Source organism: Chiloscyllium punctatum, chromosome 5, assembly GCF_047496795.1.
Source record: "Chiloscyllium punctatum isolate Juve2018m chromosome 5, sChiPun1.3, whole genome shotgun sequence".
NCBI classification, from domain to species: Eukaryota; Metazoa; Chordata; class Chondrichthyes; order Orectolobiformes; family Hemiscylliidae; genus Chiloscyllium; species Chiloscyllium punctatum.
Window position 1 is genome coordinate 51,066,028 of NC_092743.1, and position 19,588 is coordinate 51,085,615.

The window sequence follows — 19,588 nt, forward strand, 5'->3', positions numbered from 1 at the left end:
GTGACATTGATTTCACCTATTCTATGAATGTGACACAGTTTGTGGGTGAAGATAAAGAGTTTTTCTCTAGCTTTCTGAGGGAGCAAATTTATCGATATCAACAACCTAATATCTGTGCAATTATGCCTGACCAAATTTAGTTGTGCCCATTACTGTCATGCAATAAATCTTTTTATTACCTAAGAATGGTGCCTCTTCTGTAGATAATATAAAGTGGTGCATTGTCTAGCATTTGATTGGCCGAAAGGAGGTTTAGTGGCAGCAAACCAGCTCAATCAATCCCTACACAGTCAGAAGTCACATGAATAGCTAGGCAGGAGGCTGGAAAAACACAGCAGGAGGCAGTATCAGAAGTTGGAGAAGTCAACGTTTCGGGTGTAACCCTTCTTCAGGACAAAGTCAGAAGTCACACAACAGCAGGTTATAGTCAACATGTTTATTTGAAATCACTAGCTGTCAGAGCACTGCTCCTTCATCAGGTAAAGTGATTCCAAATAAACCTGTCAGACTATAACCTGACGTCATGTGACTTCTGACTTTATCCACACCAGCCGAACACCGGCATCTCCACATCAGTAGAGGTGGCCAATTCCACAACATGGTCAGTTCCACAAGGGTATTAGGAAATCCAGAAAAATACCTCACCTTCGTCAGCAGCAATCTGGTGAGATTAGCTAGGCCACCCTTTTAACGTCCATCCAAAATTGTTTCATGTGTAAATGTACACAAATATAAACAGTAAACACAAATGCAGCAGAACAAATATAACCTGAGTACTTTCCAATTGCAGGACCATTGGTTTTGGCGTGTTCGAAACAATAAAGTTCTGGATGGTTACCCCATGCAGATTGCTTATTTCTGGAGGGGTTTGCCTTCAAACATTGATGCAGTGTATGAGCGGCCTGATGGGAAATTTGTGTTTTTTAAAGGTGAGTGTGATCATTGTCAGCAGAGAAAAAAGTGATTTCTGTCTCAGATTTCAAGCATCCTCAGTGATTTTGTTTAATTGTGCGGTTTACAATTAACAGAAACTGCTCCTTTTTAAACATTGTATGCTCCAGAAGTTTGCTATTTAATTTTATGCTAATCCAATTTTTAAAAACTGTGTGAATGAAAATTAAATTTTAAAGGCTAAACATAGTTAAGAAATTATCTGAAGTTATGCAAAGTTTATTCCTGTACAAAATTGTAATTTTGCAATATATGATGAAAAGCATTTATTAATCAAATCTTTGTCATTTATTAATCAAATGTGACTGCAGTCAGAGATTGAAGAAGGTGTTATTTATCAGACAATTAATTATTTGGTTTGACTCCATTGTCACTCACAAAATAGTAAAAATTACAGTATTACAATTCAGAATTGAACTTCTGTAAAACTGATATACTAAATTATCCTCATGAGTACAGCAAGCTACAATCAAGAAAAGTAATGATTTTGTTCAATTGCCTCAGTGCTTTGATGGATGACGTAAAATGATATTGTGTCTCACACCTGGTCAGAAAGACTTTCAAATAAGCTCTGTTCTCTGAGATTTACATGGAGGATTTCACTAGGCTATTCAAAGAAGATGCTGATATTCGAACGTTTTTGTTTCCAAACCTTACTTACTCAAACTCTGCAAGCTGGAAGCATGAATCCAGTTCCAATCTGGCTGCAGAAAATCTACAAAAGTAGCCAATAATGAAGGACCCTTTTAGATATTAGGAAGGAAAGCAACAGAAGTGAAAGGAATCACCACTTTGAGGAGCATGTAAAGCTTTTGCAATGAATGAAGTAGCAAGGACATTAACAGCCAGATTTATACCACCAAGGCAGGAAGCTCAAGTCAAGAAATCTTTTTCTCCTTGGAAACAACTCCCATATGCATGGTTTTTACACTAGAATTGGGAGTGTGGGGCATGGGTGTGACTATCCAGATGTGGCCACAGAGGAAGTCAAGTGCTTAGATGAGCAGTTCCAGAAATCTGCCCGTGTTCTCTGAGATTTCAGCTCAATTGTATAAAAACCACTAGAGTCACCTGTTAATTTTCCTTCCCAACCCCTCCACATGCCCCCTCACACTCCATGCCCCTCACCCTATTCTTATGTCATCAATACCCCTTATGCCACCTCCTTAACACACATTCAATATTCTCTTTGGGAAGACTTCAGACCCATATAGAATTGAAAACAAATTAAGCTTCAGACAATGTAAACAAGCTCTCATTCATACACAATTGATACTGAAAAAGAAGGCGCCCCTATCATCTAACCCTCAAGCGCTGAATAAGCCTGAATTTGTGAGGAATCACATTGACAGACGAATTAGGACAGTCAGCCGGGCCCACGGTGTGACACACTTGTGTGCTTCCATGGCAATGCCTCCAAAAGCAGAGTCTGCCTGTCAACCAATCAGCACTTTCTCCTAATTCAGAATAAATGTTGGCTTTCTCCTCAAATTTGTATTCTTGCAAAATGGCCTGATGAATGCAAGATGAGAAACATCAAAACCAAAGTCTCTTTTTCATGAATGTTCACATTCAGTACTACCAAATGACTGTTTTAATGTTCAAATCAAACAATTGACTTGGGTTAAAAATGCATGGTTACCTGCATCTGACTTTTCTTGACTACAGCTGATGGTCCCATTAATGATGACTTAAATTTGCTATACCCTGATATGCTGAGATGAAAAAAGCATTGATGGAGCGGGAGAGTTACAAAGTGTTTATGACACATCAGTTAACCCTGGTTAACTGATATTTCAATGTTACCTAGTTCTGGCAGAAACTCCTGTCACCTAGATTAAAATCTACCAAAAGTTCAGACATGCTTTAGACACATCCATCACAATTTTCAGTCTGTCACAAACTCAGATTCACATTCCAATCTTGAATGGAGGGAAGCCTCTTAACATTAGCAGACCAATGAGAAAGCCCTCCAGTAGTGGGTGACTGGCAGCTCCAGCAGCCAAGGTGGGCACTGCTGCTGTGAGGGTACAGACAGTGTGGGATAAAAACAGGCAGTACAATAACTTCATTATTCAAAAAGCTATAATTGCCTGACCCTCATCCTGGAGGGGCAAACTGTGGCCCAACATCCATTACAGAGCAAGAGAAGATGGCCATTCATTTGATCTCATGTACTAAGCCTCCTCCTCCAACTACACACACCCTCCCCCAACAACCAGACAAAAAGTCTCCAGTCCTGTACTCAACCTTTGACCATAGTCCGCTGTAGTTGCCTTCATTACCAATTGCTAATGCCAGTTGGACCGGAAATGGATCCTTAACAGACCAAATATAATTACACTAAACTGGCTGCCATTCTTTGCCAGGAGTCAGTTGATGCAACCCGAAGCTGATCTCAGCTTCAGGATCAGATCCTAAGTGGCCTGGTAAATGCATCTCCCTGCCTTTGATCTGGGCCTCAAACCCTTCTAAAGCTCAAGCCTCAGATTCCTAGCTTTTCAAACCATGAAACAACTTTGATTCTGCTGTGTGAATAGGGTAGTTGTGACATGACAATCCTTTACGTTAACTAGGCTAGCACATGAAGATTGTCCATTTAAAGTGTGAAGGCTGCTAATGGCAGTAGAATCACACCCCAGCACCCTTTAAGGAAAGAAGGTGAGAATGTTGAGTTAAAGAAGAGAATGAGCCATGGGTTCTCCTCTATTTTGTACTTCTTCCGAACAAGGTTACATAAGACCGTAAGACAGAGGAGCAGAAATTAGGCCATTCAGCCCATCAAGTCTGCTCCACCATTCAGTCATGGCTGATAAGTTTCTCAACCCTATTTTCCTGCTTTCTCCCCATAACCCTTGATCTCCTTGATACTCAAGAACAGATCTATCTCTGTCTTAAATATACTCAATGACCGGACCTCCAGTGCCTTCTGTGGCAATGAATTCCATAGATTCACCACTCTCTGGCTGAGGAAGTGTCTCTTTATCTCTGTTCTAAAGGATCTTCCTTTTACTCTAGAGCTGTGCCCTCGGGTCCAAGTCTCTCCTACCAATGGAAACATCTTCCCAACATCCACTCTGTCCAGGCCATTCAGTATTCTGTTGTTTCAATTAGATCCCCCCTCCTCCTTCTAAACTCCATCAAGTATAGACCCAGAGCCCTCAGACATTCCTCATATATAAAGCATTTCATTCCTGGGAAAATTCTCGTGAACGCCCTCTGAAAACGTTCCAAGTCCAGTTGTACTATTACATTTTAGAATGCGACTTGATATCATGTGCCCTTAGTTTCTTTGCAGCATAAATTCACCCATTGAAGAAAGCATAGATTGACATGTAAAACATGCAATATCTAGATCCTCCAGTTCTGATGAAGAATCCCCAGGCTTTAAACATCGACTCTGCTTTCTTCCCACAGATGCTACCAGACCTGCTGAACTTCTCTAGTAACGTTTGTTTTTGTTTCAGATGCTCCAATACCTAATTCCCTGAAAAACAGAATTTGTAACCTCAAGAATGAGTTCTGTAAATTACCCCTAACAAATACAAACACAATCATAAAAATGCTTTCAATTGCAATCTAATGCATCTGATTAAAATGATGTGGGATTGATTCAGACACTCATTTTATGTCCATGGATTTTTCCAAAGTTTTAACTCAACTGGAGTTAAATTTTATAGAGTGTAAATTGGACATCTGATGTAACTCTGTTTTCACAATCTGGGTTATGTTAAAATTAGGACTTTTAATATCACTGCAATATAAAACATTCCACTTAGGGTAGCCCAGAAAATCATTAAATGGTGCTGTAAAGTTTACACAAAACCTACATGGAGCTTTTACCTTATAAACAGAATTTTATAGAAAATTGAATTTTACATAAAATGGACTTTTAACATTAATTTAAAGGGAATAAAAGGTTTACACACAATTCTGCCCAAAAGACCATTCTGTCACTTTTATTAATCATAGAAACTAATACCAAATTACTCTTTTTTTCTGAATAATCCCTCAGTACACTTACTTCTCATATAATTAGTTTCTTCTCATTAAATACCTCAAATGACTTTACATTTCTTATCTTCCAACACAGTGGCTGCTACATTATACATAAGCTGTGACAAAAATAGATTTTCTTTGTTTGAAGTCAAGGATTCTGCCACCCCCTTCTAAATTTATCTTTTAGAGAGAACATTCCCTGTCTGTCTTTGTTAAATCCTTTCATTATTTTGAACTTCTCAATAAGGTCATCCCTTACCCTCAAGAGAATGAGATTTATAGTTGTTATCTGCTATTCAACCTTAATTAATTTCATCATCCTATTTCACTTTCCATTGGACTTTCCCTGGGTTCACATATTTTTCTTAATGTGGGACACCAGAAACAGTACGATATATTCCAATTGGGATCTGCTGGCATTTACAGGAGAGGAAAAACAGCTAGAGCCAAGGCAGTGAAATGGACAGAAAGAGCAAGTGGAATGTGCATAACCATTCACTGAGAGAAGAGTCACATTATAGGAAGGAGTAGCTATAACAAAACTCCTGAAGTGCATAGTGATTATCTTAAGGGGGCTAATCTGAAGCAGTCCGAAATAACTCTGCAGATGCTGGTATCCTGTCTTCAAGTCACGCTTTATTTACATGGGGAGAGTCCTTGACACTGATCCAGCTCTGTCAGAGCCAGCTCTTAGAGTGAACAGGATATCTGATACTCCTGTTCATATCTGTCAGCCAGAGCTCCCTGATTGGACCAGGCTAACAGCCCCAAACACAGAATTCATACTCCATGAGGTCCTCCTGGCTGACCTCGTTGCAATCACTACATCCTCTTCCCCACGCCCCCCCACCCTTTGAGTCCAAGCTCATAGGCCAGTTCATTTTTTTTGTAGATCTTCCTGAGGTGTTTTAGCACTGGGACAGGTTCCTCCAACTCTGCCTCTGATATGGGTGGTGTGTGACGTAACAGCAGCTTGCCTCTTGCGTCTGGTGTGTCTCAGAAGAAATTCATTCTGTTCATCAGGTGGTTAAGGCATCAAAACAGTGACATCTGCCATGTCCATGTCAGATTCCAAGGTATCTTCAATGTTTGATGGAGACAGAGAGACAACAGATTCCGGAAGAGTTGGAAAGCTGTTGAGGAGCCAGGCATGTTTTGCTCCTGTACCCTTTGCACGTTTGCAGCTTTCATATGGTCCACATGCTTGTTCAGGACCGTCGCACCTACCCAAACTTTACACACCATTGGACCTGATCTCACATCAACCATGCCTCTTACCCATGCAGGGCCATTCCTCCAGTTCCTGCACCAAGCTTCATCCCCTGAAGTAAACTGTCTCTCTCACTTAGCAGAGTCTTGCTTCTAGCATTGGTCTTCTGATGCCATTTCACCCTCCCCCTTCAGGTCCAGGAAGACCAGATTTAACCTGGTGCAGAGCCTTCTGCCCATTAGCAACTGTGCTGGAGCTATCCCTGTAGCTGCATGAGGGTGGTCCTAAAATCAAATAGGAACCAGGAGAGTTTGGTGTCTGGTGAAGCTATAGGCTTTTTCTTTAAGCCTGTCTTCAAAGTTTAGTCTGCTCTTTCTGCCAGATCATTCGATAATGGATGGTATGGAGCGGTCATTATATGTTGAATACCATTCACCTTTCGGAAATACTTAAATTCCTTACTGGTAAACAATGGCTTGTTATCTGTGACCGACATTTCCGGGGGTCCATGTATGGCAAAAGATGCGTGAGGTTTTTCAATTGTCATTTCCCTGTTGGATGAATGAACTCTGCATACGTCCAGCCACTTTGAGTGGCCATCCGCAGAACATTGAGCTGATGAAAGGACCTGCCCAGTCAACATGTAACCAAGTCCAGGAATGACCATTCCAATGAATGTGGGGGAGCTGCAGCCAGTATCTTTTGACCATGTTAGCACTCTGAACACCGCCCTACCAATGCAGTTATGTCCACATCCAGTCCTGGCCACCAGACATACCTTTTCGCCAACATCTTCATTTTGGGAACCCCTGGATGATCCTGGTGGACTTCAACCAGTATCCAACCTGTGCTCAGAAGAGTCACTCTTGCTCCCCATTAAAAAATGCAGTCTTCTACTATGATTGGGTCTCTCTGGGTCCGAAAAGGTTATGATGACCCTTTTGTTTCCGCCATTACCAACAGCTATTTCAGTTTTGCCAGGACCAGATCTTTCTGAATCCAAAGCCTGTTATTGTCATGTGTAACTGGAAATGTGTCCAGAAACTTTAAAACCATTGCAGACAGTAGTGCAGCTGCCAGCAGGAGACAGCTCAATGCATCTGCATTTGCTACTGGGCCTCCCAGTCAGTAATGAAGGGCTTATGCCTGAAACATCAATTCTCCTGCTCCTCGGATACTGCCCTTTCCTAGCACCACACTCTTCGACTCCCAATCGGTGTTCCAACTCGTAATTATTGGTGATAACTTTGAAACTTTGGAAAATTGCTGCAGTGCATCTCGTAGCAAGTACACAAGATGATGGTGGAGCAAGTGGATGTAGTACCAATCAAGCAAGATCCTTTGACAGCACCTTCCAAACCTATGACCACTTCAACAACAACAAGGGCAGCAGATACATTGGATGATCACTATCTGCAAATTCCCATCCCAGCCATGCACCTTCCTGACTAGGAAATATATTGCTGTTTCTTCACTGAGGCTTGGTCACAATCCTGGAATTCCCTCCCTCAGGACATTGTTGGACCGCCAGCATATGGACTGCAAAGGTTAAAGAAAACAACTCACCACCACCTTCCCAAGAGCAATGAGGGACGGGCAATAAATGCTGACTAGCCAGCGATGCCGTCATCCCACAGGTGAATATATATGCAACAAGATTCTGGTGAGCGCTTTTTCCCCTGCAGAATCTCTCCTCCTCCAAACCCAAATTTTATTCTCAGGGTGTTATCAGACGATATCATTTTCTCTCTTGCATAATCCAATTTAATTCGCAATTGGAGTGATTTAAATTGCACAGGAACACACTACATTCATTCAGTAATGGTCAGTGGGAAGGAACAACACCAAAATGGATTCCAATCGATATAGGGAAGAGGACATAGTGTGGTCACAGGAACATTGATCTCATGAATGAGGTTGCTGGGAACATTAATGCCCAGTACAGTAGAGGCCAATCTGGCCTCTCTTGACCAGGTTGGATATTCCCTACTGTTGGCATATTAATTGAATAATTACATAATTGAGCGCGATAGCTTTTTCTAACCTGGACTAGTTATTGCAGTTCTTTAGGCTGGCCAAGCTGGTTGTTCCCTCACCATGGAATCTTGCTGGTGTTCCCGTGGCTCTGAAATCAGTTTACACACTAGGAAGAGTAGGACCTGTCTCTGACGTAGCAAAAAATGATGGCAAGTGAGATGTGTTAATCAGGTGAGGGTCCAAAAATAGGATTCCTGATGTTGACAATATTGCTCCTGGTTTAGTTCCTGAGATGGTGAATTTAGAACCTTAACATTGGGGCACAAAAAGCTTATTTCCATATATTTGCATCTCATTCATAATATTGGGACCATAATTTTACACTTCATATGTTAATTATCTGGATGAAGGAACTGAGGGCATTTTGGCTAAGTTTGCAGATAGCTGGACAGACCGGTAGTATTGAGGAGGTGGGAAGGCTACAGAAAGATTTAGACAAGTTAAGGGAGTGGGCTAAGAAGTGGTCGATGGAGTACAATGTGGGAAAGTGTGAGATCGTGCACTTTAGTAGGAAGAATAGAGGCATGGACTATTTTCTAAATGGGGATAAAATTCAGAATCTGGAGTATAAAGGGATTTGGAGGTCCGAGTCCAGAATTTTCTGAAGGTGAACTTGCAGGTTGAGTCAGTAATTAGGAAGGCAAGTGCAAAGTTGTCGTTCATCTCGAGAGGACTAGAATATGAAAGCAGGGATGTAATTCTTACGCTCTAAAATGCTCTGGTCAGACCACATTTGGAGTATTATGATCAATTTTGGGCCCCATATCTCAGGAAGGATATACTGGCCCTGGAGGGTATTCAGAGAAGGTTCATGAGAATGATTCCCAGGACTCAAAGGCTTAACATATGAGGAATGTTTGAGGACTCTGGGAGTATACTCGATGCAGTTTAGAAGGATGAGGGGGTTCTGATTGAAACTTAGAGAATACTGAATGGCCTGGACAGCATGGGCATTGAGAAAATAATTCCATTGGCAGAAAGGCTAGGACCCGAGGGCACAGCCTTAGAGTAAAGGGAAAATGTGATGTGAATAGTTAAGTGATTGTTTTTGAGCAGCGTGGACGGAATGGGCCAAAGGGCTTTTTCTGTGCTGCAGCTCTCTGACTGTATGACTGTGCCAGGTAAGCTGCTACCACATGCTGAAAATGTGATGTTGACAATGTACAGTATCTCCCTTTAGAATGGAGATAAGGAGAAACTTCTTCAGCCAGAGAGTGGTGAACCTGTGGAATTCATTGCCACAGAAGGTGTGGAGGGCAGGTCATTGAATACGTTTAAGACAGAGATAGGTTCTTGATTGCTGAGGGGATCAAAGGTTACGAGGAGAAAGCAGGAAAATAGTGTTGATAAATCTGTCAGCCATGATCGAATGGCGGAGCAAACTCAATAATCCAAATGACCTACCTTCTGCTCCTATGGTCTTATGGTCTTAATAACCCAACTCAATATATTAGCATCGCATTTCCACAAGCGAGAAACTCAATGCCACAAAGCCCTGACTAGTTAAGCAGAGTGAGTAGCTCGCAGCTTGATTTGCCAATGTCCATTACAGTTTACGGAATGGCTGTTCCATTTAGAAACCAAGGTCTTTCTACTGTGCTGGAGACAGACATCTTGAGATGGTGAGGAGCCACCTGATGTGACAGTGAATCAATCAGAAAGGGGCAAACATATCAATGTATGATACCATGCAGTGTCAAAATCACACTTACAGCATGTGGTAGCAGCTAACCTGGAAAACAGTCATATAGTCAGAGAGCTGCAGCACAGAAAAAGACCTTTGGCACATTGCATCCGCGCCAGTCAAAAACAATCACTTAACTATTCGCATTGTATTTTCCAGCACTTGGCCCATAACCTTGTATGTCTTGGCATTGCAAGTGCACATGTAAATGCTCCTTAAATGTTATGAGGGTTTTTGCCTCTACCACCCTCAGAAGCAGTGAGTTCCAAATTCCCACCACCCTCTGAGTGAAAACATTTTTTTCTCACATCTCTACATCTCTTGCCCCTTACCTTCATTCTATGGCCCCAGTCATTGATCTCTCCATTAAGTGGAAAAGTCCCTTTGTGTCTACCCTATCAACAACCCTCATAATTTTGCATTTGTCAATCATATCTTCCCCTCCTCAGTCTCCACTGCTCTAAGGAAAGCAATCCCTATCCTTCCAATTTCTCTTCATAACTGAAACTCTCCAGCCCAGAGAACATCGTGGTAAAACTCTTCTGTATCCTTTCCAGTGCAATCACATCTCTCCTGTAATGTGGATTCCAGAATGACACATAGTACTCTAGCTGTGGCCTAACCAATGGTTTATACAAATTTGGCGTAAATTCTTAAACTCTGCCTCAACTAATGAAACTAAGTATTCCAAAAGTCGTCTTAACACTATATTCACCTGTCCTGAAACCTTAAGGGATCAGTATACATGCATATCAAGGTCTCTGTGTGATCCTCGGTGCTTCCCAGGATCCTACCAAAAGCATCCTAAGGGACAACTTTTTCAAGGCGAGGATGGTGCTTGTATGAAATAAGCTTCTAAAGGAGGTGGTGGAGGCTGGTCCAAGTACAACATTTAAAAGATATCTGGATAGGTGTATGAATAGGAAGGATTTAGAGAGATATGTCAAATAGAATTAGTTTATTTAGGATATCTGATCAGCATAGCCAAGTTGGACCAAAGGGTCTGTTTCCATGCTGTACTCTCAATGGCTGTATTCATACGGCACCTTGCATTTATCCAGGTTGAATTTCATTTGCCACAAATCACCTACCTGACTAGCCTGACTATATCCTCATGTCATCGATGGCTATTTTCCTCTCTATTTACCACACCATCAATTTTTGTTTCATCTGCAAATTTACTGATCAACCCTCTAAATTCAAGTCGAAGTCATTCATATAAACTACAACCAGCAAGAGCCCCAACACTGACTTCGCTGGGCGGAGTCTTCCGGTCAGAAAAAATCCCTCAACCATCACCCTCTATTTCCTGCACTCAGCCAATTGTGGATCCAATTAGCCAAATGTCGTTAGACTTTAAGGGTGTTTATCTTTGTAAGCAGGCTCCCGTGTGGGACCTTATCAAAAGCCTTGCTCAAGTCCAAGTAGACTACATCAAAAACATTGCCTTCATCTTCACACCCGGTCTCCAATCAAGTTAGTCGGAAATAACATCCCCTTTTCAAAGCGATGGTGACTGTTCTTGTTTTTCTCCAAATGCAGATTAATTCTGTCCCTCAGAATTGCTTCCAAAAGTTTCTCCACCACTAAACTGAGACTGACCAGCTTGTAGTTTCTTGGTTTATCCCTTGCTTCCTTCTTGAATAACAGTTCCACATTGGCTGTCCTCCAGTCGACCTCTCCTGCAACCAGAGACGATTCAAAAGTTTTTGCAAGCACCCCTGCTATTTCCTCCCTTGCCTAATATCAATGACCTGGAATACAATTCATCTGGCCCTGGATATTTATCTACTTTTAAGTCTGTCAGACTGGTCAGAATGTCCTTTCGACAATGCTAATTTCTTTAATTCTGTCATCGGCTGTCTCCCTGATTTTTGTGCCCATATTTTCCCTCTCACTGAGCATGTGCTTGAAGAAAATAACGATGCGTGAAAGTCAAGTGGGTTAAGTGTTTAGTGGAGTGAGTGTGGACTCCAGTCAGTCAGGAGATATTGCCACAATCAGTCATGGGAATGGCCTGATTCTAGTCCAGGCATTGGTATTAGCCAGTCAGCTGCTTGATCTTGTGGTTCAGATATTGGGCCACAGTCAGTCCTCATGGTCACTTGAAAACAGTCCCGCAATAAGATGTTGATCAGTCAGTGTCCTGCAGAGAAATTAGGGCAATTGGTCAGTAACTAAGGGGATCATCAGGGTTAGTCCATGGGGCCTTGGGGAAAGAAAGCAGCTGAACAATGGGATGAGTCCCATTGTACAGGGTTTCTAAGGGAATAGTAACAGTGATGGGGCAATTGCAGGTAATAGGGTGGGACCTGACAGTTAAATATCTCTGGTTAAATGATGCTGGAGCGATAATAGTGGGAAATGGCTGAGGAACTGAGTAATTACTTCACGTCAGTCTTCGCTGTGGAAGACACGAGTAATATTCCAAAAATTCAAGAGAGTGAAGGGGCAGAGCTGAGCATGATGGCCTTCACCAAGGAAAAGGTGCGAGAAAAACTGAACAGCCTGAAGGTGGATAAGTCACCTGGACCAGATGGACTACATTCCAGAGTTCTAATACTTGAAGGCCTTTGACAAGGTGCCGCACAGGAAACTGCTGAGTTAGATAAGGGGCCATGGTGTTAGAGGCAAGGTGTTAGCATGGATAGAAGCTTGGCTGTCTGGCAGAAAGTAGAAAGTGGGGTTAAAATAGTCCTTTTCTGGATGGCAGCCGGTGACGAGTGGTGTTCCACAAGGCTCAATGTTGGGACCACAACTTTTCACTTTATACATTAATGATCTAGTTGAAGGAACCAAGGGTATTCTGGCTAAGTTTGCAGATGATAGAAAGGTAAGGAGAGGGACAGATAGCATTGAGGAGGCGAGAAGGCTGCAGAAGGATTTGGACAGGTTAGGAGAGTGAACAAATAAGTGGCAAGTGGAGTACAATGTGGGAACATATGAGGTCATGCACTGAAGCATGGATAGAAGCATGGAACTTTTTAGAAACGGGGAGAGAATTCAGAAGTTTGATGTGCAAAGAGACTTGGGAGTTCTAGTCCAGGATTCTCTCCAGGTAAACTAGCAGGTTGAGTCAGTAGTTAGGAAGGCAAATGCAATGATGGCATTTATTTCGAGAGGACTTGAATATAAAAACAAGATGTACTTCGGAGGTTCTTTAAGGCTCTGGTCAGACCACATTTGGAGTATTGTGTGTAGTTTTGGGCCCCATATCTCAGGAATGATGTACTGGTCCTGAAGTGTGTTCAGAGGAGGTTCACGAGAATGGTCCCAGGAATGAAAAGCTTAAGAAATGAGGAACAATTGAGGACCCTGGGTCTACACTGAATGGAGCTTAAAAGGATGAGGGGGGAATCTAATAGAAACATACAGAACAGTGAATGGCCTGGACAGAGTGGATGTTAGGAAAATGTTTCCGTTGGTAGGAGAGACTAGGACCCGAGAGCACAGCCTTAGAGTAAAAGGGAAGACCTTTTAGAACAGAAATGAGGAGAAACTTATTTAGCCAAAGAGTGGCGAATCAGAATTCATTGCCACAGAAGCCTATGGAGGCCAGGTCATTAAATACATTTAAGACAGAAATAGAGTTGTTCTTAAGTATCAAGAGGATCAAAGGTTACAGGGAGAAAGTGGGAGAAACTTATCAGCCATGATTGAATGGCAGAGCAGACTCAATGAGCTGAATGGCCTAATTTCAGCTCTTATGTCTTATGGTCTTATGATTGTTGATAGAGTGCTCTCAAACTAAGTGGGAGATGCTGGCAAAGTGGAAAATTCCTCATTCCCTTGTTGTTTGATTCAAGGCTGAAGATAATGAAGGGGTAAGCTGAGTGTAGAAGAACACTGCGATTCGTTCAGCATTGCTGGCTATTCATTATCACAGTGGAGACAGCACTGACCTGTGCTGCTCCCTCTGCCCAGGCTGCCTTGTTCTCTGTAGTGGCTTTTTGTTGTGGTCAGCAAGGAAGAGGACCGACCTTCTCTCCATCACCAGTCTACCAGCACCTCCACATCATTCTCCATTAACCAAGGAGCAAGCTTTGATTCTTCATTGCCACCTGGCCAGTGTTCAGAGGCAAGCACCTCAGTGTGAGGGGCAGTTTGGAGGTTGCAGGCACTGAAGTGGTATCCTGCTGGACAAGTATCCTGGAAGCTTGGCAATTCCAGCAATGGTGTGCATTCACATCTCACTTGCAATGTAATTCAGTGAGGGATGCACTTTAAGTGATAAGGCAAGAAGTGTTTGATCAACATATGAGATCACTCACCCCAATCTTTGGGAATGATGGCAGTCACTCTCTGCCATTCTTTAACTTCAACTGGGAAAATCCTGGCCACCATTTTAGAGATTACCAAATGATGGATGCAATACATATAATGCAATTCTAAAACATTTGCGGGAAGTGCAGTAGAAACTCAGCAGATCTGGCAACATCTCTTAGCTGAGAAACAAAGTTAGCATTTCAAGTCCAGTGTGATTTTTCTTGAAAAACCCTTCTTCTAAACAGCTTCAGAGCTTAAACACTGTTTTTCCCTTCACAGATACTGCCAGATATGCTGGGTTTCTCCAGCACTTTTAGTTTTTATTTCAGATTTCCAACATCTGCAGTAATGTGCATAGTGCTTTTCACCTTCACATTTTAAAATCAAACATGCACTGTGTGAATATTAGTATTGTGATTATATGCCCCATGAAGGTTTTTCATTTCCATAACTAACTCAGACTAAGAACTCCCAAAACTGAATGTACTGGGCTAGGAGAGACGTTAAAACTTTTAAAATCTCCAGCCCATCTTCAATCCACCCTCTTATGCAGTTAACAGAACTGGTATAAATGAAGGGTGGCCAATCTAATCGAATTTTAATGTGGCTGGCCATCTTTGATTTATCCTAAGCCTAAGGAAAGTCAGGGGTCTGAGGAAAGGTTAGGATCTTCTGAGGCCTCTCTAGCTGCCCCCCCCATAAGAAACACTCCCCCATGCGGTAGCTCCACAGTCCTCTAAACAGCAGCAAGGAAACTATCTGCAGGATCAACCAGATGGGCATGCAGGAGGGAACTTGTCAAAGATATGCACCTCATACCATCAAGAATCCACAACATACAGAGAAACAAAATTTGCCTGTGTTTCCTATTAGAAACTATCGACACATCTCACCCTATCCATTGCATAGCACTGAAACATATCATTTGGCTCAACTGGATGTTGTCTGTTTATATTGTGGAGCAGCCAATGTTGAACTGGGATGGACAAAGTTAAAAATCACACAACTTTTGACTTGGGCTAGATTATAATTTGAGAATGGGCTCCTTGCTACAAGGAGAGAGCACCTCCCCTCACCCCAGAGGCCAGAGGACACAGGGAAAACCAGGCAGGCTTCCCTTTGGGCCTGCCACCCATTACATCTGACAGTGATGTCGATGGAAGTTCAGAAAAGCAGTGACCATGGAGAAGAGAGAACAAGATGGATTGAGATACTGGTTGAAATCACTTCAGGATGAGAAGTCATTCAGACCCGATGCAGGAAAGCTGAAAACCTGGCACATTGAGAAAATTAGTGGGAGAGAATTAGGAATTTAAATGAAACACAAGAGCACTGGAACAGGGTAGAATGATCAAAGAAGAAAAAATTGTCAGAACAGTAAGGACACAAACCAAGTCAAAATGTGGTTACAAAAGCCACACCACCAATGCAACAATCTTGGGGGAAAGGGTACAGCCAAACAAGGAAGCTTCAGTGAAATGAAAGATGGTATTTTCACACCTCATCCAGAGCCTACAACCTTGATCAGATTAGACAAAAATCAGTAAAACCAAAAATTTCACGCCATTCTGAATGAGAAGAAAATAATCTGATGTTTCCTTGGTAACAAAATATTTATTTCTTGTAGGATGAATGCTTATCGAATACGAGAGGAACCTATATTTGTCCAGGAGTATCTGTGGTGATATCGTGCCCTTTGCTTCAGTTCACCCTGTCAATAGATAATAACATTTGTCTGTCAGTGTAGTCAAAATAGCAGACAAATGATTTCCAGTTTAGGGAATTAACAAATCTCAGGAGGGCATAAACAGAATAAGTGAGCTGGGCAAACCTCTGATAAACCTTGTGATTGTCTGACTCAATTTTTCCTTGTGTGGCTCAGTATCATATTTGTTTTATAATGCTCTTGTGATGCACTAAAGACCTTAATTATTTTTGAGAAAGACTGCAAATATAAGTCATTGTCTTTGTCCATTTTTCCCACTAATATTTTCTCATTGCTGCTTTTGAAATAAAATCTTACCCACCTAAAAACCTGAGTTGTTAAATTGCCTCAAAAACAGGCATTAATAAGTTTTGCTGACATTTTGAAAATTTGTACCTATAAAGAATAGCATTTCAAAGCCAGGGAGTATACAAGTCCAAATCTTCTGGCATTGATGGAACATCGTCTGACACTGAGGATGTAAGTGACCGTATAGGTGTAAATGGATAGGTAAGTGAATGAAGTGTTGGGACATTAGCAGCTGGGTAGGAAATGGAGGTGCGTGGAGTGACAGTTGGGTAGGTATATGGGGTGGCAGTAGTTGTGTAAGGTGAGTGTGGGTCTTAATTGCGGGTGGGTGGGTGCTGTCAGGGAACTAATTATGAGTTTGAGGGAGGAATAAAAGGGCCAATTGTGCATTTACCAAGCAGTTAGACTAGATTTTTTAAGAATAACTATCCACGTGACTATATCAGATTTGACCAAAGTCTCCAACTCAAACTCAAGAGTCAAAGACTTTTTGAAGAGTCCCAGGGATAATGGGAATTGCCCATTCAGAGTTCAAACTTCCAAGGCAATTCCAAGAGTCAGTGCGTCAGGAATTCTATGTGTTCCCAAAGCAGGGTTTGCATCATAGTTCCCAGTCTCACCAGGTCTAAGGGCAGAAGATTTGGGTCATTGCCTTATCCCTTATTCTTAGAGTACTGTAATGTGTGCTAGCATTGTATGTGTATTCAAGAGCTTTTGAATCGTTAACAAAGGCTGAGAGTCCTATCAGGTCTGCAATGTCTAACTGCACATCTTCAAAGCTTCGCCCATCAACCTACAGCAACATGCCTCCAAGTAATTAATACTCATCCATACAAAATGAAGAGACTAGTATATTTTCCACAACTAAAAACCAGCGTATATATTTTGGATCATCGTAATTAATTCGATTTTCTACAATCTGAAGAACAGCCCAAAGAAGAGTCCTACATCAACAAATGTTTGTTCAATCATGTACTTATATAAATTGACTACTTTTATTTTCCATGTCCAGATACGCTTCTAAAAGGGTTTGCCTTTTTCAGCAACATAAGAAAGGCTTCTTAAATGAGACTGAAAGTTGTTTTTCATACCCATCAGTCATCCAATTTAAGAGACATTAGCCTGCAGATCGGTGTGCAGCTCCACACAGACCATTTGATATAATGTCCATACATCAATAAAGAGCCTCAGAAATGCAGCCTGTTACTAAGTTACAGGTTATTTTATTGTGAATTTTGTGTCTTGTCTATTAGGTGAAACTGAAAACCACTTAAAGCTATTAATCAGCCACTGGAAAAGTGCACCGTAGGATTGAGAGATTATTGAAACATATTGCAGCTCTTCCTACTGTAATGGGAAAGCAGTGCTCTGCCAGGATAACAAGTCTGCTGGAATGAAAGATCAGGTGGAATGACAGGACATTGTGAAACCACTAACTATGAACAGCTAAGCATTCAATTCATGCTGATGTCAAGAAAAGTGGACAGTTCAGTGACTCCCAGACTCTTACAGCAAAGAGCGCTGCAGGTCCACCAATGTCTTTTGTGAGTTGAAGTGAAGTTGTTAGTGGTAGAGAAGTTATTCCAATAGTGATTAGCTTTAGTATTGGGTGTCTAGAAACAACTACTCACACTAAAAGGAAAATACAGAGGAAACATCAGACGAAATGTTTCAGGTAATGAAGCATTTTTTAAAAATGAACCATTACAAAGCTTTATTAAACTACTGAATCAAAATTTGCTAGTTCTTCACAGTTTTTATATATTTAAAAATATATAATCCACAAGTTCAATTTTCCTGTTCGATTCTACAGCAGTTTTAGATTGCTATGGCATGCATTTGTTTCCAGCTTGATCATACATTTTTCCTTTTTGAATTTTATCTCAGTATTTATACCTGCAGGATTGACTTGTTGGTTCAGTGTATTTTCAAAGACTATTTCTCGTATCACTGCCTTGCGAGTAGAATGAGATTGTGATAAATATTAGAAATCTTTCACAATATTTCAGGGCATTTCATAATACTCCACGCTCCTGCACTGGCTATTTATAGCTGCTGAAATAAGTTCAGCTCAAAAACTCCATAATGTTTTCCTTTCTTAGAATCAGAAGCTTCATTAGCCTCGACCAACATTACAAATAATCTGACTAGCGATCTTTGACAAATTTCAGGAGATAGGCCAGGTTTAATGTTGTCTAATGCTAAATTTCTGATGTGTTGATGAAGACGGAGCTAATTTTTTTTCGGTTGTAACGATAAAATAATTCTACTAGCATTTCTGAGAATGAGTAGTTACATGTGACTCCACAGATGTGTATAACTGAATGCACCTTCTTGATAAGCTCAATTAAATTGCAATGCTTGGTAGACCTGGGGACTGAAAACAGTAATTCTCCACACAGCAGGATCTCTTATTGACTTGGTCTCTGCCATCATAGAAAGTCTATCAGGCTGTGAGAGTTGACAGCATGGTTCCAATGGGAAAGGATAGCAAATGAGCTGTGAGTCACCTTGAACTAGTCTCACATATCCTTTCACTGCAGCTCAGGAGTTTAACGAACATGCAAGGAGAGATCACAAAGTGGTTGTAAATCCTACTGGTGCAACTGAACATTTTAACCAGCACAATTTGCTCTGCCTGTGTGCAGTGAAATCTCCCACAGTGCACTCATTCAAATACAGGTACAGTTATCAGTGGTCTGGATGCCTTCAACAAAAACAAAAATTATGCTGGTTGCCTCTTAAAGTGGCACTTCCTGTTGATGACACTGGTTAAAACTTGCATTTTCTACTTTGTTTTGTGCTGAGATCAGGTTGTAGAATAATACCTAAGGGGTATGTGGGACGACCCATGTTAACAATAGGCTTTGAGTGTTTGGATCAGTAAAGTTCAAACCAAATAGTAACAAATAAACATCAATTCAATGGTGCAATGTGTAGAAGCAAAAAGAGGAAAGAATAGGATTAATCTAATTAAAAGGCTGTTTTGATGGGATGAAAGGTACTTCTGGTTGCTATACTGTTAGTTTAAAAGGCACACAATAATCAACTTGAGACAAGTGTGCAACACATCAAAACCCCCAAGACAGTAAGGTGTGTGTAAATTACCACAAGCTGCCTTTAATTCAGGTACTTATTTTAAAAATTCCACAGATAATCAAATTTACTAAAGTTTTATTGCATGTAGTAACCAAAGTAAGGTCCTTCAAGTCAGCAAGTTAAACTTCACAATTCAATTTAGCTATTACCTGACTAATGGTGGAATCTAGCTATGATTCCGACCAACAGTGTCTGTCTCTGGATGCCCAGGGTTCGATCCTGGTGCATTGTTGTTGTCCAGAATTCTGCAGCTGAAGAATTCCGAAGTTGAATTCTTATTGGATTTTCTGTCTTGTTAAGTTTGTGGTGTGACATTATTTATGACACT

At 41.3% G+C, this 19,588-nt stretch overlaps 1 protein-coding gene across 2 annotated transcripts in view; it reads left to right on the forward strand.

The window, feature by feature from the left end:
- Positions 1 to 19,588, forward strand: part of LOC140477070 (matrix metalloproteinase-16-like) — a 255,528-nt gene that overhangs the window by 209,233 nt on the left and 26,707 nt on the right. For both annotated transcript variants that reach the window (XM_072570289.1, XM_072570290.1), the window contains one exon: positions 791 to 929. In XM_072570289.1, the coding sequence (XP_072426390.1) occupies positions 791 to 929 (139 nt within the window). The remainder of the gene's footprint in view (positions 1 to 790; positions 930 to 19,588) is intronic.